The following is a 26,370-nucleotide window of genomic DNA, read 5'->3' as shown; positions in this document are numbered from 1 at the left end:
TGTGTTCTTAGATTCAGTTTATGAGTATTTTGCTGAGTATTTTTGCATCAGTGTTCATAAGGGAAATTGGTCTGAAATTCTTTCTTTGGTGGGTCTTTGTGTGATTTTAGATATCAGAGTGACTGTGGCTTCATAGAATGAGTTTGGCAATGTTCCTTCTGTTTCTATTTTGTAGAATAGTTTGAAGAGGGTGGTATTAGCTCTTCTTTGAAAGGCTGGTAGAATTCTGTATGGAAAGTATCTGGCTCTGAGCTTTTTTTTTTTTTTTTTGGTTGGGAGTCATTTAATGACTGCTTTTATTTCTTTGAGGGCTATAGAACTATTTAAATTGTTTATCTGATCTTAATTTAACTTTAGTAAATGGACTTCATCAAGAAAATTGTCCATTTCATTTAGATTTTCCAATTGTGGAGTGCAGGCTTTTGAAATAAGACTTAATGCTTCTTTGGATTTCCTCAGTGTCTTCTGTAATGTTCCCCTTTTCATTTTTAATTTTGTTAATTTAGATATTGCCTCTCTGCCTTTTAGTTAGTTTGGCTATGGGTTTGTCTATCTTGTTGATTTTCTCATAGAACCAGCTCTTGGTTTCATTGATTCTTTGTATTGTTCTCTTTGTTTCTAATTTATTGATTTCAGCTCTGAGTTTGATTATTTCCTGCTATCTACTCCTTGTGAGTGTGCTTGCTTCTTTCTGTTCTAGAGCTTTCAGGTATGCTGTAAAGTTGCTAGTATGATACCTCTCCAAATTTTTTTATGAAGGCACTTAATGCTATGAACTTTTCTTTTTAGCACTGCTTTTACTGTGTCCCATAAGTTTGGGTATGTTGTGCCTTTATTTTCATTGAATTCTAGAAAGCCTTTAATTTCTTTTTGTATTTCTTCGCTGACCCAGTGATTATTGAATAGAGAGTTGTTCACTTTCCATGAGTTTGTAGGTTTTCTGTTGTTTCTGTTATTGTTGAAATCTAATTTAAATCCATGATTATCTGATAGGATACAAGGAATTATTTCAATTTTCTTGTATTGCTTGAGGGTTGCTTTGTGACTGAATTTTGGAGAAGGTTCTGTGAGGTGCTGAGAAGTAGGTATATTTTTTTTGTGTTTGGGTGAAAAATTCTGTAGATATCTGCTAGGTCCATTTGGTTCATGACATCTGTTAGTTTCTTTATTTCTCTGTTTATTTTCTGTCTCAATGACCTGTCCATTGGTGAGAATGGGGTTGAAATCTCCCACTATTAATGTGTGGGGTTTGATGTGTGATTTAAGCTTTAGTAATGTTTCTTTTATAAATGTGGGTGCCCTTGTATTTGGTGCATAGATATTCAGAATTGAGATATCCTCTTGGTGGATTTTTCCTTTGAGTATGAAGTATCCTTCCCCATCTCTTTTGATTATTTTTTGGCTGAAAGTCTAATTTGTTAGATGTTAGAATGGCTACTCCAGCCTGCTTCTTTGATCTGTTTGCTTGGAAAATATTTTTCTGGCCCTTTATTCTGAGGTAATGTCCATATCTGTTGCTGAAGTATGTTTCTTATATGCAGCAGAATGATGCATCTTGTTTATGCACCCATTCTTTCAGCCTGTGTCTTTTTATTGGAATTGTGTCCATTGATGTTGAGAGATATTAATGATCAATGATTGTTAGTTCTTGTTATTTTGATGTTGTCGGTTGTGTGTGTGTGTGTGTTGCACTTATGCTTCTCTTCTTTAAGTATTGCTGCAGTGGAATTATTTATTTCCTGTGTTTTCTTGATTATAGTTAACTTCCTTAGGTTGGAGTTTTCCTTCTAGTATCTTCTGTGGAGATGGATTTGTGCATAGATATTATTTGAATTTGGTTTTGTCATAGAATATCTTGTTTTCTTCATCCGTGGTGATTGAAAGTTTTGCTGGGTACAGTAGTATGGGCTGACATCTATGGTCTCTTAGGGTTTGCAAGACATCTGCCTAAGCCCTTCTGGCTTTTAGAGTCTCTGTTGAGAAGTCAGATATAATTCTGATAGGTCTGCTTTTGTATGTTACTTGGCTGGTTTCCTTTGCAACTTTTAATATTCTTTCTTTGTTCTGTATTTTAGTGTTTTGATTGTTATGTGGCAGGAGGATTTTCTTTTCTGGTCCAAACTATTTGATATTCTGTAAGTTTCCTGTACATTTATAATCATCTCTTTCTTTAGGTTGGAGAAATTTTTTTCTATGATCTTATTGAAAATATTTTCTAGTCCTTGGAGCCGAGAATCTTCTCTTTTTGGGGGTGTCCATGATTTCTTGGATGTTTTGTGTCAGGAACTTTTTAGATTTAACATTTTCTTTGACCAATGTATTGATTTCTTCAATTGTGTTTTGTACGCCTGATAGTCTATTCTCCATCTCTTGTATTCTGTTAGTGATGCTTATGTCTGTAGTTCCTGTTCTCTTCCCTTAGTTTTCCATCTCCAGGATTCCCTCAGTTTGTGTTTTCCTTATTGTTTCTACTTCCATATTCAGGGCTTAAACTGTTTTATTTGTTTTCTTCACCTGTTTGGTTGTGTTTTCCTCTATTTCTTTAAGGGATTTGTTCATTTCCTCTTTAAAGGCCTCTGTCATCTTCATATGAACAGATTTAAGGTCATTTTCTTGTTTTATAGTTGTGTTAGGATATCCAGAGCTTGTTGAAATAGGATAGCTGAGTTCTAGTGGTGCCATATTGCCCTGGCTCTTGTTGGTTGTGTTCTTATGCTGGCCTCTAGCCATCTAGTTGTCTCTGGTGTTGTCTGGGTGTTTGTGGTGCCAGCAAGACTCCTCAGGAAGGTGAGAAGAGGTTCTCACCTGGGCCAGAAGCTGGATGATCTGGGGCCTGGAAGCCCTCTTCAGAGAATGGGTAGAACATTGGCCCAGAGGCTGGAACTGTATATCTCTAGGGCCCAGGAAGGTTTCATTGGGCTCATGCAGAAATCTTTAAAGGCTATAGATGCTTATGTTTGTTGTATACCTACACAAACAATGTAATGTTTGCAGATTGTCCTTTTATACACATCATTTGTCCTATGACACTAAAAATTGATTGTTTCCCTGGAAATCCTGTGCTGACTAGATGTCACTGCTCTAGAGGTGGTGGGACCTACTAAAATGAAGCCAGTAAGTGAGGTGGACTAAAGTCTTACGCGATAGCCAACTTTCTTCAGAGCATCAGACCATTTCTACTCTGAGGGTTGAGACAGGTCACATGAGGAAAGTTCCTATGAGTTCAAGCTCTATCTAATCACAAAATCAAGCTGCACATGGCAAAAACGTGCTTTTTCATAGAGGCATATAAAGGATAGCTTAACCATTTAATTGAATAACAGCAGCAAGCAAAAACGAGTAATTCAAAGTAAACTCATACCTATCTGCTACCCCTGAGAGGAACACAGAAGCAAGAGCAATTAATTCTGGTTTTTGAATAAACTGAAGTGACAAGACTCTCATCTTGTTTTCTTGGAGTGTTCATTCTCACAAGCACCCAGAATTCTCTTCACATAACTCCATTCCTGGGCTGTTTTCCAACAAATAGATATCAGGTTGGTTAACAACAGGGCATAGGGATATCATCTGTGTTTGTATCATCAGCTTAGGCATTTGGTTTCTTTCTGGAATAATCAGATATGGCTCATTTCACTCTACAGCCACTACAAGGCCATAACATCCCTTTTTTTGTTGTTTTTTTGTTGTTTTGTTTTTTTTTACTGACAGTATGTGTATCACCCTCACAGGAAGAACCCGCTCCATTTTCAACACTTCAGCCACCCTGGGGATAGTGATTATGGCGGTGAACAAGTCACAGATGAAGGTGTGACTGGTGACAGGCCCGAGTGTCCCTATGGGGCATCTTGTTACAGGTAAGGAAGATGAGCCATGTGGATGCTTCGGAGCCGGGTGCAGCCCCCTGACTTGAGCAGCTCCTGTCTCCAGCCTGTGGCACAGCTCTCATGAAGTTTATGTGGAATCATACTTATTCATAAGACATCCCAGTACATGCTCCACGAAGACTCTGAGGTGTGGCATGTAAGTCTGTTGGGATGCTATCCCTGTCTGCTTCCTCCACTCCACTAATCCACCACCCAGAACTCAGTCAAAGGTGAAGGACACCAGCGCCTTCCCTCTGCACGTTCACACAGTCACCCCCCACTTTTTCAGGCTGAGTAGATGTCTCTATAGCACGGTCTTTCTTAACCAGAATGGCTCCCATCCATAGCAAGCATATTACATTTACAGAAAGGATTCTTGGTATTTTGAAACCTTGTTTAATGAGTGAATGGACTGGAATTTAACCAAACTGCAAAAGAAAGTAATCCCAAACCTAATGGGCTTTATTATTTATTTATTTATTTTTAATTTTAATTTTATTAATTTATTTACATTACAACTCAATTGTTATCCCATTACTTGTATCCTTCCATTCTTCCCTCCTTCCCGCTTTCCCCCTATTCCCCTCCCCTAATATAGACAGCCTTTTTTTTTTTTACGAGATTTTGAGTATGTATTACTGACTGACTCTGCCAGCCACTGTAAGGTGTTGCAAATGGCCTGATTTTATTGAGCATACCAGGGGCATGCAAGTGTGTATTCTGCAAGCAAGTTTCTGTGATGATTTGATCATGTTTAAGGAGTTTTTACAGATTTTCTACGTCCTTGCTGATTTTATTCTGTTGTTTTTGTTACTGGAGTAGATTTTAAAAAAATCTCCTAATTTGTATGCTTGTCTTTTCTGTCAGGAGTTTCTAGTCTTAAAAACTTAAGAAACTCACTGGAAAAGCCATAGAAATGGAAATTTAAGTCAGAGCGTTCTGCGTCTTCCGCATTGGTGATGTTTTGGCACTTTTCAAAGCTGCTGTGGTGGGGTTCTTTTCCTGACTTCCCTTTCTGAAGAAAGGTGCTCCTTTGATGTTGACGTTAGATCCTGCTACTTTGCTGAAAGTTCCCATTGTAAGTCTTCTGGTGGCGCTGTAGGGTCTCTGAAAGAGAGGATCACACCACTTACAAGGGGGGCTCCCCTATTTGTATCCCTTTATTTCTTTCTCGTGCCTTATTGTTCTGAGATTTCACACATCATAGAGAGTAAGAGAGTTGAATGTGAGTGGTCTCTTTTGTTTTTGACTTTAGTTTTCCCTTAGTCAGCACGATGTTATTTTGGGGGCACGGTGGACTCAATTCCTGGCGGATTTCATTCGGATATGGGTCGTAGAGCCCACGCAGCACGCATGCGTTCTGGCGAAGCTGTCTTCCTGGCGCTGGGTCATGCCCCCGTGATTGGGGGGGGGGGGGGTTGCAGTGCAGCGCTGAGGGTTTCCTATTTGAGGCTGTGGCTTTAAAGTCACAGTCCCTGTGCTGTCCTGTCTCGCTAGAACCCCTGAGTCTTGACCTGCATCGGTGGTCAAGTTAGCAGGGAAGGAGCCTGAGGTATAACTGCAGAGAGCCCTGTGAAGTTAGCAGGTCGGGAAGGAAGCCGCTTCCATCGGAGGCATCAAATAGAGACACCCCCCACCCCCCACCCCCGAGTTCTGGGAAGGGGAGGGGAGGGGCGGGTGGAAGTAACTAGATCAGAAGTAACTGTGGAGCCACAGTGCTGGTCACTGCACCCCGTCTATGGCACCACTTGTTTTTTAAAGCCGAACATTTAGTTACTTGAAATTTCTAAACCTGATTTTGAAGGACACTTCAGTAATAAACAACTAAGACCGTATTTAACTTTTCAATAATCTTGCTCAACTACTATTAAGGGGAAAATGTAAAAACAAAAACATAAACAAAAACCAAAACAAAACAAAAACCACAACAAAAAACAAACAAACAACAACAAAACCACAGAAAACAAAACAAAACCCACTAAGTTTCAAGTGGCTCCAGATAATAATAAACTAATAAATGATCCATGTGATCCATGTAGAAAATCATGCTTCCCAGCTGGGGTTGTAGTTCATGTCTGGCATGTTCAGGTCCCTGGGTTTGATCCCCAGCATTTCTAAAGAGAACAAAGGAAGGGAGTGGAGAGAGGAGAGGGGAGAGAGGGGAGGGAAGGCGAGGAAGGGAGGAAGAACATTTGTCACTGGCCTATTCTTTGTTTTTTTTTTTTTTTTTTTTAAATAGGTTTGAAAATTTTAAAACAAAAGCTAAGAAAACTCCTCAACTGCCCAGCAATCTTTTCTAGAGTAAAGATGATGGTCTTTGGAGATAGTGCCCGCCTTCTGTTCTCCTTGCCTGATGCCCTGCACTGCTGTGCTTTTACTGGGAGCTGAGTTTACTAGGCGGTGACCGGCACCCGCGTGCTCAGCAGGGAAGGCGCTGCAGAGGGGTTTGCCCGTTGGCAGCTCCCTGAAGCACACGTCAGTGGTCTCGTTCATTTTCCTCGAGGTTCAAGTTTCCGCTCTGGCAGGAGGTCAGGCTTAGGTTAATTACCCCAGCATAATCTCATGCAGACTCTTCCAGGCCTCAAGCCTGTTGCGTTATGACCCTAATTAGCTGCACAGTTGCACTCTTGCACTGCTTAATGCTCACCCACAGGAAGAGTTGTGAAAAGAGGTATCACCATTAGGAAATGCCACAGACACCCGCACGGGCCGGCCTCAGCAGGAAGTCTGGCTGATCCACCTACCAAGCTGCAGCTTCATCTGCCCCGTGAGCTCTGTTGCTCGCCCTCCTCAGACAGGGCGGCTGGAGCTGAGCTCCTGAGAGGTGCTAGCCAGGCTTCTGACCAGATGCTTCTGGGTTAGGCTCTACCCTCCTTTCAATAGTAACATTCCCACCTATAGAGGTTTTACTTTTTCTGAAAGTCCATAGAGGATGTTTCATTCTGGGAGTTTTAAAACTCAATTTTAAGTTGTGTTGTGTATGCAGGGAGATCCACTATGTTTGTTTTTTTAAAGTTTGTGTTGTTCAATATGCTAATCAAGGTAGCTATAATTTAATTAAATTAACAAAAAAAATTTAAAAATCAGTTTCTCAGCCCCAGTACCCACATACAGTCACCATGCAATGCACTGGACAGCACACAGAGACTTGGACATTACAGAGGCTCATGCGAAATGTTATAAAGATTTTAGGGATTTCAGTTCCGACTCTTAAAATTAGCATTAAAATCTGTCAAGAAAATAGGTCTGTCGTTACAACTTGCATGCAATGACATTGTATCTTTCTAAATCTTATTACTTAATTTAAAGTTATGTTGTTATAATGACTTCCTATTGCCTGGAATAAGGAAAATGCTTGGAGCAAATGTAAAATATTAGATAATACTTAAAAACCAGGAAACAACTATTTATAAATCAGATGGTTCCGCATGATTAGAAATTACATCTTTTATTTAGTGGTATCAGAGGCACAGAAGAGAAAAAACAATACTTTAGAAGTATAATTTTCTATGGAACATTTTAACACAGTGTACACAGTCTTAGCTGATCAGAATGAACAGGTACATTTACTCTGGTGCTGAAATTTATAAATGGAAGATTTAATCATCTGATTGTTATGAAGCCCTTAAATCCAGTTCATTAATTTCTCTGCCCTCTCTCTATGCTGTCATTTCTTGAGTTCAAAAGCACAGACCCTGGCATGGTTATAAAACTGTGAATACTGTAATGAAAGGACAAATACTGCTGGGTGAGGCCTGTGACCTCACTCACCATCCATGGGGTTGAAGCTGCGGGGTCAGGGGGTCCAGAGAAGCCTGGAATGCCTAGAAAGACCCATCATAGATGGTGATGACAACAGTGACGACGAGGAGGAGAATGATGGCGGAATAGCTAGAGGGCATCATAGATGATGACAATGACGGTGGAGGAGAAGCAGGGAAGGGAAGGAAGGCAAGGAGTGGAGGTGCAGACCTTTTCGTAAGATGCATCTTGGGCCCTGACTTTATTTGCAGCTTACTGAGCGTGCTATTTTATTACGACACTTTCTGTCCTTGGAGAACCCCATCTTATTTCTGCCTCCTTTTCTTTTTCAGGAAGAACCCCCAGCACAAGGTGGAATACAGACACAGTGCACTTCCAGGTACGTAACTGTACGTCAGTAAGCTCAAAAGAAGCCTTTGAGGAATTCTCCCATTCACCAGTTATTTAGAAAATAGAGTTGTGTTTGTGAATTATTGTTGCTGATTTGAATTATTCTCTTAGTTTATTTTAATGAGTTTTTAGTTATTTTTTTTAATAAACTGTCAGAAGCTGAGTATGATAACTCATACCTAGAATCCCAACATTTAGGAGGCTGAGGCAGGGGATTGCCTCAAGTCTGAGGCCAGCCTGAAAGCACACCCATTTCCTGTCCCAAATAAGTGAATTCTATATAGCAAATGCTCTTCCCAATCATAGTCCAGTGTGTATGATTTTCCTATGTCTGTTTGGCATCTTTCATTTTTTAAAAAAAATATTTATTTATTTATTTATTACATATACAGTGCTTTGCCTGCAGGCCAGAAGAGGGCACCAGATCTCATTACAGATGGTTGTGAGCCACCATGTGGTGGTTGGGAATTGAACTCAGGACCTTTGGAAAAGCAGACAGTGCTCTTATCCTCTGAGCCATCTCTCCAGCCCGGCATCTTTCATTTTTAACAACCCGAGAACAAACTATCAAACTGGCCTGAGTAGTGATGTCAGCACACTGACATCTGTAAGAGAAAAGCCCAAGGGCAGGGACCGGATTTGGACAATACTTACTGTGTTGGCTCATTATTCCTGTCAGTGGTGTGTCCCGTTCTCCCTGTGCCCTCCCTACCCCACTCCCTATTACTCACCCCCTCACCTGTGTCCTTTCACCATACTGTCTTAGGGAGCTATTCCCTCTCAAGGAATTTTCTCTCACCTAGAGGAATTGTTACACTCTTATTAAGCTGGGACAGTAGACTGAGTGTTGACATCTGAGGAAAGAATGGGCAACTTTGGTTCATGAGGAAAGGGTGAATTCCCAGCTAGCCTAGCTTTCACTCTCCCCTTCGGACAAATCCCTGTTAACCGTGATTATTCTGAACCAAGCACATGGACCTTCTGCAGTACCACCAGGGTTGTGGGCATCCCTGTTAGAGTGCAGACCTTCAGCTGCCCGGTTGACCTTTGCTCTGCCTGTTTTTGAACTCTTTAAGAATTGTCCTTTCAATAAATCTCAGCCTCTTTGTGCCATGTATGTAATGCAAAGACCAACTCAGCAGCTAAGGCCCTGCTGCAAGGAGAGAGTAAGCAGTGCTGTCAGGACTATGCTCTCTCCATACGTGACCAGCTGTGCCAAAGTGACGACCTCACAAAGAGGAATCCATGGAGTAGCTCCTTGGTAGTAGCCCACTTCAGCATGTGAATCCTCCAGGAACACGCACCCTTCGTCTTGGCTGCCAGGGTCTAGAGGTTGTTATTTAACAAAATTCTTTTACTGGGCTGCATTTAATACTTTTCTAGCAATAATGTAATAATATTTTACCTAACTGTATTTTATTGATAAATTATGTCAATATATTGTCCCATATGAAGTCATTTATATATCTTTATAGAAATAGGAACTATTTACCCCAAAACTGTTAATGTGCACCATATAACATAGTTTAAAATGTCTGACTACTCTTTGTAAAGTTGGTTGAAATTTCATTTCAACTGATTTCTAAATGAAGAATATACTTTAGAACAGTGAACTTAATTTTTTGTGAGATTATAATTATAACATACAACAGTGAACATTAAAAAAACTTTTTTGTACTAGAAAGCTACATTTTCTTTGTTTGGTTTTGTTTTGTTTGTTTTTCGAGACAGGGTTTCTCTGTGTAGCCTTGACTGTCCTAGGCTCACTTTGTAGACCAGGCTGGCCTCAAACTCACACCTGCCTCTGCCTCATTTTCTTAATATCAACAAAAAAGCGTATCCATTTAGACCACTGTTTCACAGGTAGCCTTTGTTTTGCTTTCCACTATTTCAGTTACTTGCAGTCAATATTTGTGTGAAGATAGCAAATAGAAAAGCCTTAAGTAATTCATAAGCCTTAACTGCTATTGCTTTATTTATTCCATTTCACTATTGTGTTGCTGTTAATCTCTTACTATGTCCAGTTACAAATTAAACTTTATCCTAGGGAGGTGTGAGTGAATGAATGAGAGAGAAAGAGAGAGAGAGTTGTGAATGTGTGTGAGCATATGTGAGTGTATGTGTAATGTGTGTGTGACTCAATATGTGTGTTAGTGTGTGAATGTCTCTGAGTGTGGTCATGTGTATATGGTTAGTGTGTGAATGTGTATGTGAGTGTGTAAGGCTCAGTATGTGTTAGTGTGTGAATGTGTATGTAAAAAGAGTGACTCAGTATTGTGCTAGTGTGCGTGTGTGTGTGTGTGCGCGCGCGCTAACTGGCTTCAGGCTCCCAGTGGAGATCTTAGAACACAGCTGTAGGCAGGGAACAACTCTGTGGACCTGAAAATCACCATGTGCTGATGTAATCAGAACATTTTTTTTCCTCTAAAACTTGTGGGTCTGAATTCTGTAAATATTAGATTAAATCTTAGGCTCTTATATTTTCCTAATTAAGAGATATCTAAGACAGAATTTTGACAGTTGTTTTTCTCATCTCCCAAATGTTGAGCGTTCATCATTACCCAGATCTTAATCTTAAGTATCTGTAGATTAATTTCTCTCTTTCTTCATTTCTCTACAATTTGTTAGAAGTGAGAGCTGTCCCAGCTGTGTGGAAACTTTTCTGGTTCGTCATTTTAAACCTAGATACCTCGAAGCCACAGCTTCCTCTTGAGTCACATGAGCGGCAGAGGGCTTCTAACTTGCCCTTAACTGGTCTCTAGATGCTCTGCGCATGTGAATGTGGATTTTTATGGTAGAGACAGCTTGTTCCTGGCTTATGTGTTGTTTCAATCCCACTGTGATCCAGTTACACTGCCAGACAGAAACAAACATTCCTAAACAGAAACAGCTAACAATGAAAACAAAGGAAGGAGGCTCCAGTCTCAGTGGTGTTTGCATTATTTAATACATCAACTTGCTAGTTGAGTCTACTGTAGGAGAGCCTATTAGTTGGCTCCACAGAGTTTGTCACTTGTTAGGATCAGCTAGATGGCTCAGATGGTAAAGATACTTGCTGCTAGGGCTGATGAGAGAGAGGGCAGAAAGGAAGTGGGTGGCACCAACTCCCACAAAATGTCTTTTGACCCTCTGACCTCATGCATACACTTGCATGCACACACACATACCCCAAATAAATGGATGAATGAATAAATAAATAAATAACAGCATCTAAAACTGTGTTAACTCTTGTGTAGCCAGGGTTACTCTGTCACTCTGGTGACTGAAGCAGAAGAATCATAACTTCGAGGCCACCGTGGGCTACACAGCCACCCCTGTCTCCAAAGGGAAAACGAAGTGTCTGTGGGCCAGTGTTAACAAACAAGAGATGAACCTCCGAGCAGTGATGTTTCTTCATTCAGAACATCAGCAGAGCACAGAGCTTGGGAAATTTACCATCATCAGACTCTAGGCTTCCTATTATAGACGCACACATTTATGGACATGAAATATAAAGGAGAAAAAAAACCCCAAGATTCTTGTGATGACTAGGACTCTCTGCCTCAGTACAGCTGGAATAATGTGGAGCTTTACAGTGGTGAATAGTGTATGTCTGATCAGTCACATGATGTTATGTGCTTATAGCACTAACAAGGAAAGGGAAGAAAAGTCTGTCTAAGAAAACTTAATGGCCAGGGTGCTGGGGCTAGAGGAAGGTGCCCTTCCAACAGGTCAGGAGAAGAAGCACTCTGATGTTTTGACAGTAGAGCAGAGGCCTGCAGCAGGGAGAAAGCCAAGTGAGTTCCAAAGCCTACCTATTACTGTGCTTGGACTATTCTAGGACCAACAACAAATGTGAACTGAAAAGAGAGAACAGCACGTCCACGACCTAGCGCTCATAAAGCAGGGTACTGCAAGTTCGGGCCAGCCCGGGTTACGTCGTGAGGCCTTGCCTTAGGAGGGGGAGAGGGGGAAATTAGAGGCGTGCAGAGGAACCACAGGGTTAAGTACACAGAAGTGACTTTCGGTGTTATCGAGTGAGATGGACAGCTACTGGGGCCTTTGTGGAGTCTTAGTGGAAAGGTGGCTGGAGTGAGCAGTGGGAGGCGCTAAGAGAGCACTGCATCCAGGAGGAAGATGGCAGCGTCTGTATCAGGGCCTTAGGGTGGATGAAGGGAGCAGTGAGAGCACTTGGGAGGTAGAGTCTGCCAGATTATTCCAGACAGTGGAGTCCGTTTTCAGGTTGGGAGAGAATCAAAATGACCGTAGGTGACAGATTGGAGAGCCCGGGACTCGTCTGCCGACAAGATAATTAGACGTGAGTGAGGTGACTCAAGAGCTGTGTTCTGGGAGCCATAGTTTCCAGGGCCTTAGTCACCCGAGTGAAGGCAGCATATGAGGAGCCATGTGGCAGTCTGGAGTTCATGGCATTTGGTCAGGGCTTAGGTATGGACAGGAAGGCTTGGGAAATGCTATTTAATAGAATCATTAAGGAACTAATGAGAGACCAGTCCCAGCTTGAAGCACAGGCAGTCTGGAAATGGGGGAATTGGTGAGGTGAGGGCGTCCAGCAGTGGCAGGACGGTTAGGCAACAGGGTTTTGCCCTAATGTCTATTTTTCTTGTGGATCCTTAAGATGTTTCCTGGATCTGAAAGACAGCAGTTTGTTGAAGTAGCACTGGCATACTCAATGTTAGCACGCGTTACATGCTCACATGTGTTCGTGTTGAACAAAAGCATATGAGATATTTGAAAGAGGAGCATGGGAAAGGGTGGAGCTTGGCTTTCCTTGCTTATGTTCTTCCTCAACTTCCAGCTACTTTGAAATCTAAGCTGTTTTGTAAATACATTTGTCATAAAATGAAATATGAGGATGGGTCAAGTGTAGCCGAACATGAAGCGTTCCTCAAGAGGTTCAGTAGGAGATACGTCTACGGTAAATGTAATGCAGTATCTCCCTTGGGAAGAGGCGTGCACTTCCTCTTGATGAGAATTGTGTATACTTTTATGTAATCTTTTTAGCTTTGGCTGTTAAGAAATTTGTACTCAATGCATAATAATTATGTTAAGAATTGAAATAGATATTTGTATATTCTGTTTTTTATATTCTTAGCTTTTACTTTTATTTGCATTATATTATTGCATTATTGCTAATGTAAGATACCTCATATCCTTTCTGGAATGAGCTGTGATATTGAGAGGAATATAAACATTGGGCTGTAGCAATGAAAGAGTAGATGTATTGCGTGGGCTTTCGTTGAAGGCATAACGATCCTATTACATGTGAACATTTCAAGGAACAGCAAAAACATGCACAAAAGTGAAGATGTGAATACTTTTTAGAAGCTGCTAAAATTTAAAGTAATGCTTTTAAAGCATCAAAAATATTAAGAGTAATAAAGAATTAACAGGCAGGAGAGAAGTCAGGGATCTAGAACGGTGGAGAAGCCATCTTCCCCGGACAGTGTGATCGACTCTCAGAGAATTAGAGTCTCTACTTTGACAGAGCGTTCAGAGTCAGAAAGAGTGAGAACAAAGTCCAGGGATCTGGCAGGAAACCTTTTCCTACAGCAATTGGGGTCCAAGGTCAGAAGGTAGGTAGGTGGGCCCTGGGGCCATTTGGGGAGAGTCCAGACTTGGTGCACCTGCTGCTTGGGGGTTGCCCTGCCAGCGAGATTTCCAGAGAAAACGCTTCCCAGTTGGCTCTTACACGTGGTTTCCAAGCATCTGCTTACAGGTGGTGCATGCTGCCACCACTTTTACCTTTGGCCACGGAGGAACAGAGTGTAGCCGGAAGGAAATACCTTCTCCCACTAGGAAGACCGGGTGGCGTGGTGCTATTAGGGACTGAAGGTCCTCATGGGCCAGATTAGTCACAGGGACCTCACAGTGTGGGGAGTTAGAATAAGAAACAAATGATCACTTTAGTGCCGTTCTAAAAACTTATAGTAGTAAGCTACATGTTAATCACTCCTGCTGTAGGCAGACATTTTAGGAGGCATCCCTGACCCCAGGTGGATAGTGACTGCTGTGGTGTTTGCCAATGTTCTGTTTTCAGGCAGAGTTGCTCTCGATGAAGACAATGGTGAGAGCGATCTGAACGACAGCTTTCCAGACGACGAGGATGAGGAGTACGAGCCGACAGACGAAGATTCCGACTGGCAACCAGGAAAGGGCGATGAAGAGAAGGAAGACGTGGAAGAGCTTTTGAAAGAAGCAAAAAGGTTTATGAGAAGGAAAAAGTAACCTTTCTGCAATAATATAAAACTCACGTTTGTTTTTCCTTTATGGGAGGCATCCAGAAACTGAGTAGGCACTTCAGTAATCACTGTCTTCTTTTAATAGTTGTTTGCACTTGAAACACTGAAACATCAGCCTTTGGTGAAATAGGTGGAATGTGTGTTATTGCCCATGTTGATGCCTATCTAATACATCTGTCGATGGAAGCAGGCAAAGAGGTTGGGCTGATATTTTTCATTGGGCTGATATTTTTCATATACTTTACCTACTGCTAATAAAAAGCCATAGGCTATACAAACCTTTGGTCTTCTGTCCAAGGATCTGTATAGTGCACCGTGTAAGCTTAGCCAGGGGATTACAGAGCGGTGAGGGAGCACACCCCTGCACTGCTGTTTACAGAGTCCCTCACAGAGCTACACAGGAACAAAGCAGTAGCCAGTGCAGTGTCCGTTACTTTTCTAATGCATTAGATGTGGTTTTGTGATTTCATTTACTGCTTGTGTCCTTTAAGTCCTGGGGAAATTATTGACAAGGAAGGCAGAAATGATCCTGTTAACCTACAGGGAGGCAGCACTCACCGTGTGAGGAAGCGGTTTTTGTACATCCCGCAGCTACATCATTCAGCGAGCGTTCAAAGATGAAAACTCTGGAGCTGGCTCGTTGCTCTCAGATGGATGACTTTGCTTGCTCTGTGGACATCGCACCGAGGATGCAGAGAAGCTCCTAGCCACAGTTTTCTCAGACGGCCTCCTCCGTTTGGTGAGAGGGCAAGCTCTCTGCCATGCTTAGGGCTCTGAAGAAACCTCTGCCCCAAGGAGTGCCACGTCTTTGCATTCCTGTCCTTGAGCCAGCCTCAGTAACTGTCCGTTTCCAGCAGGTTAGAGTTTTCACTGTGAGTGGAGTCTGTGCACCCTGAGCTGGGAGTGCACCAGATCATGAAGCAGCAAGCCAGAAGCACCTTGTCATTCTTTAAGAGGAATAAAATGTGCGTCTTAGAGCAGAAGGTATTGACTGTGTTTTCTTAGTGCTTGTGAACCTCTCCATGCAATTGTACAAAGCTAAAATTTACTTAAACTGATGAAAGACAAAATCAGTATTTCTCTATACTTTGACTTATTTGCAAACTCGTCTTTCCCTTCTGTCTTAGGTTCTCTAGAAGCACAGAGCTGATAACATATATGTTACTATATGTTATGGGGGATTCTCTAGATTCTCCACCGTGGGAGGGCTGGATAGTCCCTATGGCTTTTCCACTCCAGTGAGGCAGAGAACCAGAAGCTGCCCAGTGCATGAGGCTGGGTGAAGTCCTGAGCAGTCCCAATCAGGTGCTGGTGGCCTAGAGAGTTCCAGAGAGCTGCTGGTCCTTGTTGCACCTTGGAAGGCCACAGAGTGGATACTCCAGCGTTGGCAAAGGATGGCCGAGGCAGAGGTAGAAGTGGGCTGGACTGACGGTGCTCACTCCCAGGGGATGAAGGTGGGGGAGGGGGCTTAGATCTGCACCTGCTGTCTTCTGCCCCTAGCAGTCTCCTCCCCTCCCCCAGGTAGCCCTTCTGGGACTGGCCTGCCCAGAGGCCGATGTCTTAGCTACTCCTAGACCCAAGCAAGTTGACAAGCCAAGAGTAATACTCACACCTTCTGTTGGTTCCTAGTTCTTGAGGGGTTGACAAACCTGTGAAGAAAGTCTCTGAACTTATTTCCATCCTGCACTGACTAAACCTTTAAAGGGTTCTTTTAACCCATCCACCAAGTGTATATCCAAAGAGTTGAAAACATGTCCATCGAGTAACTGCAAAGCATTTTTCTTTTTTTTTTTTATTTATTTTTTATTCTTTTTTTTTAATGTTTTTTTTTATTAATTTATTCTTGTTACATCTCAATGTTTATCCCATCCCTTGTATCCTCCCATTCCTCCCCCCCCCCATTTTCCCATTATTCCCCTCCCCTATGACTGTTCCTGGGGGGGATTACCTCCCCCTGTATATTCTCATAGGTTATCAAAGCATTTTTCTTTGTAGTCAAACATTCGATATGCCAAGTGCCTGTCCACCAATGAGGGGATAAACAATGCAGTAACTGTATTAAGGAATATTTGGCCATAGCAAGCGGTGAGGCGCTGATATGTGCCACAGTGTAAACCTTGAAAATGTGCCGGGAAAAGCTAGCCAAAGCCACCATGATACAAACAAACCCGTGAAAGACACAGAAAGAGCAGAAGTTGTTAGGGGCCTTGTGAGTGGGGATAGGGAGGCTGCTGGTGGCTGTAAAGTTACTTGTTGAGAAATATTCTTAAATTAGGGGTGATGGTTGCAGAATGCAAATAAACAAGAATGCGTGAGGGCACATGCTGAAAAGGTGAGTCACTGAGGCAGTCTCAGAGCTGCCTGTAACTCTATGAAGCTAAGAATGGCCTCAAATATAGGGTGTTTTCCCTCCACCTCATGAGCACTGGGATTATAGGCATGTACCGCCACAGCTGACTTACGCAGTGCTGGGAATTGAATCCTGGGTCCCATACAAACTCCTTACTAGCTGAGCCACACCCCCAGCTCAAAAACCAATATTTAAAAATTTGATTTTAACCATTTTGATTGGGTTTTTGGTTTTGATTTTTTGCTTGTTTGTTTTTGTATTTTGAGACAGATTCTTTGTATGTAACTCTGGCTGTCTTGGAAATCACTATGCAGACCAGGTTGGCCTTGAACTCTCAAAGATGCACCAGCCTCTGCTTTCCAAATGCTGGAATTAAAGATGTGCACCACTATGTTCAGTTTTAAAACTTGCTTTTTTAAAAAATTAATTGTCCTAAACATCAGTTAAGGACCGTGCTATCTAACACAGTATTAACTGAATTTAAACTGTCCCAGCCTCAATCATAAGATATTTGTTTTTGTTGCATTGTGACAAAGAGAACACAGGGACTGGTGGGAAAAAAGACTTTGAAAATTAGCATTTAGTTTAAATTTAAATTTATATCTTTAAAAGTTATAATTGCATCATTGTAGTAGTTTAAATGAGAATGGCCCCCATAGACTCATGTTTGAATGGTCCCCAGTTGATGAACTGTTTGGAGAGGATTAGGAAGTGTGGTCTTGTTGGAGGAAATATGTTGCTGGGGATGGGCTTTGAGGTTTAAAAGCCTCCTGCCATACCCAGGGTACTCTCTGCTTCTTGTTTGTGCATCTGGTTGTGAGCTGCTGCTTCAGTGCCCTGCCTGCCTGCCTGCCTGCTCCCATGTTCCCCACCCATGGTGGTGATAGCTCCTTATCCCTCTGGGACTGAAAGCCTACATAAACCCTTCCTTTCATAAGTTGCCTTCGTCATAATGTTTTTATTACAGCAACAGAAAAATACGTAATACAGTGATTTCCCCTCTCCCTTCCCCTCAAATCCATGTACTGCCCTCAAATTCTTAGCTTTTATTTATTTGTTATTATGTATATATTTTAATATACATTCATTAAAAATGATTTTCAACTTGGTTGTGCATCATAATTCCTTCTGAAAATCTCTCAAAGGATAAGTTCTGGCTCCGTCACAAACCTTTGAGTCAGAGCTTCTCAGATGAGCATCAGTACTAGTGCCAAACAAACAGATCTTCACGCTGCAGTCTGGCATTAAGGATGAGATGCTGTTGAGGGGGATAGAAGACAGGAAGAGTGAGCCTCTTATGTGGGTCACCAGTCAGCAGCCTGGCCCCAACAGTGAGGTCCAAGCGTCTCAAAGGAAAATGATACCCAAGCTTAGGATTAGTCTGTGAGACATTCATTTTCATGATAGATGATGGTAGGAGCAGCTGCAAATACACTGAAGTCAAACTACAAGTTCAAGGCTTTTGCCCGGACGTGGTGGCTCACACCATTAATCCCAGCACTTGGGAGGCAGAGGCAGGTAGATCTCTGTAAGTTCTAAGCCAGCCTGGTCTACAAAATGAGTCCAGGACAGCCAAGGCTAACGCTGAGAGACCCTGTCTCAAAAAAGCCAAAAAACAAAAACAAAACAAAAAGACAAGTTCAAGGCTTTCGTCAGCATCCTATAGTAATCTTCACATCTTAAACTCCACTAGGTCTGAGCTCAGCCTCTCACACTGCCAGCTAGCTATAGCCAGAGAACTTGTTTGTGGAGGGGAGAATCACATCTGTGGAGCCCTGGATGGAGACCCGCAGTAGCAAACACCTAGAGGATAAGAAGAATAAGCCTGTCCTTAGTTTCATTACCTGGTGGCCGCGCTAAGATACTTAGGGACTAACGCGACCTAAGAAGGAGAGGACTTATTCTGGCTCACAGTTCAAGAGTCACAGTCCGTCATGGTGGAGAAGCTGAGGCAGCGGGGACTGATCACATCGCATCTGTGTTCACTCAAGAAGCAGAAAGTGATGGATGCTTGAAGTGCTCATCATTTATACATCCAGGATCCCTTGCCGAAGAAAGGAAAGGAAGGCAAGAAGGGGAAGGAAAAGGGAGATTCTAGATTCTCTTAACTTGATGCCATTAGTCGCCACACTAACTGTTGGGGTTCCAGAATAGCCCACACTGGCCATCCCGACACCAGACTCAGAATGATGAAACTTTATTGAACACTGAACAAAGACTGACTAGTCAGGGACAGAGTGGACTCGGGAGCCAAACTGACAAGCTGAGCTGTTCTCTGAGTTTTTAAAGCAAAAAGACCAAAGCCAAGCAGGAAGAATCAGTTCTATTCTGGGTGTATTGTGTGTTGCCAAGCAAGAAGAATCATTCTAGACAAAGCATTTTAAGCTGATTGGCTGGGATTTAGGGTAGGGGTACTTTGGGGGGACTTTCCAGCTTCCCAGGAGAAAGGGACATAGCAGGGTGTGGCAGTTTAACTAACAGAACATACATTTATCTTTAACTCAAGCGGAACACGTGTTTAACATCTATCGTTTTATTCCAAGCAACAAGTACTGAGTTGTTGGGTTGTAAGTCAAGGCTGTTCTTAGGCCGGCAGAGCCTGAGAACTTGAACTCTATTTCACCCTGTGATCAAAATGGAGATTAAAGATCAAAATGGCTTCAGCTATGCTAAAGATGAAAGCAGGTGTTAGCAGAGGAGCTACAGTTATGCTAAAAACTAAAGTTAGGTCTCAACAGAGGGACTGTAGTTATACAAAAATCTAAGTACGCTGCAACGCTAACCAATACGAAGTTTTAATCTTCTGAGTAAAATCAATATAAAAAATATCAGATGCAAACTGTAAGTTAGAAATAGTGATAACATTGTGTGACACACAACTGTATGCTTGGTGAATATTTTGTTTTCAATGTATAAGAGAAAAGATTAAAAATAAATGAACTGGGTGTTTTACCCCGAAAGCCAGACAAAAGTATCTATATTAAACCAGGAAAAGCAAGACAGACTAAAGTAAAAATCTTAAGATAAAGGACTAAAAAAAGCAGTAGACTTAATTAATAAAGCCCCCCAAAAAGTCTTTAAAATGATCAATAAAATAGACAGCTATTCACAAGACATGGCAAGAATTAGAGATGGAAAGGGTTTCAACTGTAAATATGGGTATTTTAAATTTTGCAAAGGGGCATGTATAATTTTCTCTCAGTTTGCAGATCTACATAACTTCCGAAAAACACAATTTTAAAACTTTACTTCTGGAGAGATTTAAAAAAAAATCTTACTAGGACCCAAGCAATAGGAAGGATGCAGAGGCCAGCTGCTCGCTCACTGAATCCTTGGCTTTACAGGTGAAGTCTACTAAGCTCTAATTCATAAAATAGCTTTCCTGTTATAAACCTTAAGATGCGGGGAAATGTGGGGCCCTGCAATTCTTTAAGACACCCAAAGCAGCACCGAAAACCTTAAAAGCTGATCGCAGTGTGAACATAGAAAATCCAGACGACTGGCTTGCTACCCCAGCCAGCCCTGCAGGGAGATGCTGGACCTGGCACGGCTTATCCTGCAGCCTCGAGGGGCTTTGGTGCCAGTGATGGATCCACACACTCTGTCGTGTAGCTGGGAGTCTTTAGGATTAAGCCTGGGTTCCAGCAGCACCCTCAAGTCGTGCTTGGCCACCTGACCCCTTATGCCAGTTACAGAATTACAACAACAACAAACAAAACAAAAAAACAGGAAAAGGTTTATGTGTGGCCACATGGGAACGAGGGACAAACATATGCAGTGACGCCAGATGCAGACATGAGGAAACGGTTCTTGATCATTCAGATCTTTCAGATCTAGGCACTTAAAATTTTCAGTGACAAGTGCTGATTGGTCAGCTCTTTGTAGAAGTCAGTTTAGTCTGATCTGCTAATATAGGAGTGTTTGACTCAACTATTCCTATTTTAGGAAGCTGTCCTTCAGACACATTTGAACCCACTATACAGATGAATAACACCAAGAAATATGGCTCTATCCGTGCTAATTGAGGAGAGGAAAACAAGCAAACAACACAGTAATACAAAAGGAAGCAACCTACTCCATGGGAGTAGGGGTAAGTTAAAAATGATAGTGTAATTCCTGGTTGTTTCATGGTTCTTGCTGTATGTGGTTTATTTCATATATGTGTAATGATATAAATGTAGATGTAAAAATATTTAAAAATTATAGAGCTAACTCATGGCTCCAAGGTGAATAGTGAGCCCAGCATAATAATATGCAAAGTTACATTCTGTATAATGTATTTACACATAAACAGAAAGTGAGAGTATGTACATAGCTGCTGTAGGGCTATCCTGCAAATAAGGATGGCCGTAGCGGGGGCGGGGCCCTAGGAGTGGACTGTCAGATTCAGTACATACCAGTTTCCCGCCTGAATCATTTCAAAATGTGTTTGAGTAACACTTCTGCCCCAAATATATGTCTCTGGGCATTATGTTTGATTCTGGAAGTGAAAGAGATGTCATGCGATTTCCCGATGAAGCCCTCAGTTATTTCTGGTGATGCAGAGGTGTTTCTATCAACAGTCTGTTTTGCTAAGTTTGACTAACGCTCCTCAGCCATTGCCCATCTTCTGCTAGAACGTAAAACAAAAACTGTTCAACTGTTAGAATTTTAGGAGCTCTTATGGATCCCAGGCATATCCCTTTGTCACGGGTTAAACAATGAATATCCTGGCCCACTTCTGATGCCTGGACTTTCATTGTATTTCCCAAACTCCAGGAACTTTCGGCATAGCTTTGTAGGGCAACATGGAGTGGGGGAGTTGGTGGAATCGGGGGTGGGGGGCAGGGATGGAGAGGTAAGATCGGGTGAGCCACTGAGTGATGCATCTTCACCCCAGAAGCTACCGCATCTTCTGGAGATCTGCTCACTCTCTGTGCTCCATCCCATGATGACATAGATAGGTCTGGTTCCTCCTGGACAGCCCGGGGCCTGGACGCTGTCACAGTGTCAACATTGCTGGGTCAGCAGTGGACACTGAGTACTCACCTGCGCAGCATGGCTGGGAGGATGGCAAACAAAACAAAGGCAAGCTGAAGAACTTGGACTGATTGCCACAGCACACCGCACCCTCACCCCGGTGCGTAGGCAGGGAGTGCAGACTATGCTTTAGCTGTAGTGATGCTGGCTTAATGAAAGCTTATCACTGGAACTCATCTCTTTGGCTTTAAAAGACAAGTTATTTGTTCCAAAACTGAGATTAAGCAAAAACATAGCAAGCACCCTTGATTAGCTGTTGGAGAAATTTGCCACTTTGGATTGTGCAAAAAGGTAAGTACTAATTGACAGGAGATACAATTTAGTTGCTTGGAAGGACTAATTAGGAGTCTCTGATGGAGGCCTGGCAGATTCAGTACTTGTTTCTAAATGACTGACATCTCACCATGCTGCCAGTCACCATGTCTAAAGATTAGCCATGCCACCGGGAAGACACAGTGCTTTCACGGCTTAGCTGTTTTCCATTCTGTGTAAAACAGCTTCTAGGAATTAGCGCTCTGGAGCACCTAGCCGTGGTCCATGTTTGTTGTTGAGGTAAAGTTAACACTGGTCTTAGAATGTCTGACTAACTCTACGTGATGGTCTGGCTATTTCCTGAGACAATGTCTAGGAATTTATGTGGTCACGCAAGCACTTTGTCAATAATCCCTCCTGAATTCCAAATGCATACAGGAACTTCGTAAGGAAAAGGTCCTTGGGTCTTCAGAGCCCTGTGTGCAGCGTGGCGTGCCAGTGTGTTTAGCCTGTTACAGATGTATGTGCAGCCGGAAGCGGCAGCTGTTGGGAGGGAAGTTGGGACAGGCTATGGGACAGGCTATGGTAACACTCGCTGGAGACAGGACAGTGAGCTCCGACATACTAATCCTTCTTATACTGGCGGCTTCCCTTCTGTTGTGTGAACTTGGCTCTGCAGGAGCCTGCTTCTGGCTTGGTTCTAAACTGACCTAACCTCATGTTTGTACAGGGTGAGGAGCTATCTCTTGCCAGCCTGGAAACTGCTTCTTTCAACCAGTCTATACATAAAAATGCAGTAACTAATCTCTTGGGCCCAGAGCCAGATTCAAGCACCAAGGCTGGAATTTCTCAGGGTAGGCAACTCAAAGGGAGGGTAAGATGAATTTCCAAGCAGTGGACAGGAATGACATTAAGAACAGTTACTATGTATGGAATATGTGTACGAATTTATTGTAACACACATACACATGCGTACACATATGCTCGAACACACACACACACACAATGTAGAAATGCAGTGCAGTTTACCATCAAATACAGGGTGACAGCATTCCACCACCCAGCATGGCACAGGGCTCTATGACATTCAGCTTGGATGATGCATAGAATCGGAAGGCGAATACAATGGGATGTGATGGTTAATATTTAGTGTCCACTTGACAGGAACTACAATGACGTAGGCCAGCCTCTGGGCATGCCTGTGAGGGATTATCTTAATTAGGGTCACTGAGGTGAGAATAAGGCTCACCCACCCTCGATGTGGGCGGAATCATGATCTGGGCTAGTGTTCTAAGAAGGAAAAGTCTAGCTAAACAGCAGCTGTTGGGGCTTTCTGCTTCTGGCCCGAAGATGCAGTGTGGTCCAGTGTCTGCAGCTCCGTCCTGACAGACTGAACCCTGTGCTATGTGATACCATTCTTGGGCGATGTAAGCGACCATCTCACTCCAGATACGGAGTCCACACTAGGCCAAAGTAATGGTACCACCGAAGTCCAACTTGATAAGCCAATGAGTTCATTGAGGCTACTTACAGGAGTGTGGATGCGGTGTTTCTTGTTAAAGTCCCTGCATCACCAGAAGCCCACCTCAGGATGAGTGACAGCTCACAAAAACTGAGCCCCCAGAGGACACTGCACAACCGGTGGGCAGCACATCAGGCTCTAGTGTCTTCTGTGCTCTTTACTGCTTACGTAACCATGGTGAGGGTGGGGCCGGTGACTCTGAGAGGATTCCAGGATTGCCTTAGACCAGAGTTGTTCACTTCCTAAGTCTGAAGGAGTGAGTCTCCTTTTAGAACTTTCAGGGTCTTTCATGGCACTGCCCCCAGAGTGGAATGTTTCAGTTTATAGAAAGTTGGGATGCAAGACCCTGGAGGTGTGAACTGACACAAGCCTACCCTTCCTCACGCAACACGTTAAGTGACCAAGTAATATGACTGGTGCTGAGAACAGGGGCGCTGCTGTTATTAACTCTGCCATGTGGCTCTTAGGCCTTTAGAACTGCCTTTAGGGGGGAAACCGTAGAAGCGTTTACAACTTTGGGCTAGAAAAGTTCTTGAATGGGTCATTCGGATGGGATTCGGAAAAAACAGAAGAAAGAGAAAAAATGCAGACTATAGAAGCCAGATTCATGTGGCTTCAGGGGGGGACAAGGCATCTGTCAGGAACTGGGGCTAGGGGCCATTTTGTGGGATGGTTTGGGCAAGAGTCTTGCTTCATTCTGCCCATACCTTGAGAACTTGAATAACATGAAACCTGTGCACAGCTACTGTTTATTACTACTTCCTGAATTTTTGTTATATCTATATCAACATCTATCTATCTATCTACCTACCTATCATCTACCATCTGTCTGTCTGTCTATCTATCTATCTATCTATCTATCTATCTATCTATGTGCAGTCTTTATCTATCTATCTATGTGCAGTCCGTTGAGGAGGAAAAGTGTAAAAAAGTTAAGAGTTGATGCCAAGGAGCATGTTAAAATAGAGACTATATCTGTTAAAGAGAAGCAACCTGCTAAGCAACAGGACAACAGCAAATGTGCCTCAGGGCAAGCCCCTACCCTCAAAAGGCTCTAAATGGTAAGGATGCAAACTTAGTTGAAAAGACAGAGCCTGAGTTCACAGTGCAGGAGAAGGGTCCTGTAAGCACTCAAAAGCCAATGTCCTGGCAATGTGCTCGGCTTCAGCACAGAAAGGGACACAGCTGTGGTCTCAGGAACATAGGCGACATCGCCAGCTCATGTCAGACTTAGCGCCATCTATGTAGAGCCAGTTCTTCAGGCACGAAAGATGCAAAATTTGGCCCCTATGAAGTCTTGCTCCATGGCTTCAGAGAGCAGCTGAGGCCAGGCTATGTGTGGCAATGTCACAGTCCCTTCAGGGAGGCTCTGAGAGGCCACTGCATGAAGCTGTGAAGCCTGAGCTGCAATGGAGAACCCAGGATGTTGGAAATGCCAGAACCCTGGGAGATCCACCAAGGAAAGCCCCTCACAGAGCGATGCTGTGTGCGCTACAGGTGCAGAGCTGGCAAGCCGACTCAGGATTCTTGGTTGACCCCGTTATAAGCGCCGATGCTAGCTACAGAGCTGTTACAGTGGTCAGTATCTGGGCTAACTGTGCCCAGGTTCTTGGTCCCTTACTCAAGACTTGGAGTAAAAGCACTCAGAGTGCAAAGTCACAAGAAAACTGTTCAAAAACCAAGTTGTGATAAAGGTCAGAAAGTGCCGCCAGGAATGGTGTGAGTGAGAGCACTCCAAGGTCCAGGTTACTGTTTGTGACTTCTCTTTATGGTGTCTGAGAGGAGGAAGAATTTGGCTGCTAAGGGGTGTAGTGACTGTGGTGGTTGAATTGGCAGGCTCAGGTTGTATCAGCCTTTGTGCATGTCCATTCCTGTAACACATTTGATTTTAATCATATGCACACCCAACTACATGCAGACACAAGACAGTTAAGTAGGGGATTCTCCCTAGAAGTTCACTTGGAGGACACATTTTACCTCCTTGCTCTTACCCCACCCCAAACCAGTTCAGGCTAGATCAGCCCATCTTCCTTGCTTTGGGATGGGTTCTGAGACGTGTTTGTATAGAAATTATCACGGGGTTGCTAAAGGGACTTAAAAGTGAACATTTTGGGTGTCAAGTTGACAAGGGATGGACTTGTGATGGTTAGTATTGATGGTCAACTTGGCAGGTTCTAGGCCCTCCAGGAGCATATTCTTGAGGTAATATCTGAATAAAGATAGCTGGAGTGGGGAGACCCACCATGAGCATGAGAGGCACCATTCCCTGGGCTGGAGGCCCGCACTGTACAAAAAGAGAGCTAGCTAAGCATTTCATGGCTCCCTGTGTCCTGACTGTGAATGCAGTGTGACCCACTGCCTCAAGCTCCTGCCACCATGACGCTTTTGGACCAAACCCTAAAGATTGGAGCCAAAATAAACCCTTTCTTCCTAAGTCTCTTTAGTAAGATATTTTGTTGTAAGAACTTGTAAGATAAATGGGGGCAGGGTCGTTTCAGAGGAATAGTTTAGAGTAAGACAATGTTGTTTGACAAGATCCCTGTCATTTGTAGGAGTCAGGCCTAGTGTTGTACTGACTGCCTCCTTGTAGCTCTGTTAGCAACAAAAATCCCCCAAGTGACTACCAGGATAGTATACTTTTCTTTTCTAAGTGAGCCTAGACTACTGAGCTTGGGAGTCTGTTCCAGGCCTAGGAAAGATAAGGATAAGTGGTAGGAAGAAGAAAGGGGAGGGGGAAGAAAAAGGAAAAAGAAACAAAAGACAAGAAGAGGAGGAGGAGGAGGGGAAGAAGAAGAACAGAAGAAGAAGAAGAAGAAGAAGAAGAAGAAGAAGAAGAAGAAGAAGAAGAAGGGAAGGAGAGCAGGGGGCTACCGGAGGCTATTCCTTTCCTAAAATATCTCCAGCAGATGACCACTTCTGTCACCTTTCCAAAGGGGTTCATTCTGTAGGATAATTAGAAATGGGTGCAGAGGT

The 26,370-nt window shown here is 43.0% G+C and overlaps 1 protein-coding gene across 1 annotated transcript in view; it reads left to right on the top strand.

The window, feature by feature from the left end:
- The window catches only part of Aplf (aprataxin and PNKP like factor), a 49,916-nt gene extending 35,558 nt beyond the window's left edge, over nucleotides 1-14,358 (top strand). The window contains 3 exon segments of the mRNA XM_051154670.1: nucleotides 3,729-3,854; nucleotides 7,958-8,004; nucleotides 14,053-14,358. Of these exon segments, the coding sequence (XP_051010627.1) occupies nucleotides 3,729-3,854; nucleotides 7,958-8,004; nucleotides 14,053-14,240 (361 nt within the window). The 3' untranslated portion in view covers nucleotides 14,241-14,358.
- The last annotated feature ends 12,012 nt before the right edge of the window (nucleotides 14,359-26,370 follow it).

The sequence above is a fragment of the Acomys russatus genome, chromosome 13 (assembly GCF_903995435.1).
Source record: "Acomys russatus chromosome 13, mAcoRus1.1, whole genome shotgun sequence".
Taxonomy (NCBI): Eukaryota; Metazoa; Chordata; class Mammalia; order Rodentia; family Muridae; genus Acomys; species Acomys russatus.
This window is presented reverse-complemented; position numbering and strand designations above follow the sequence as displayed.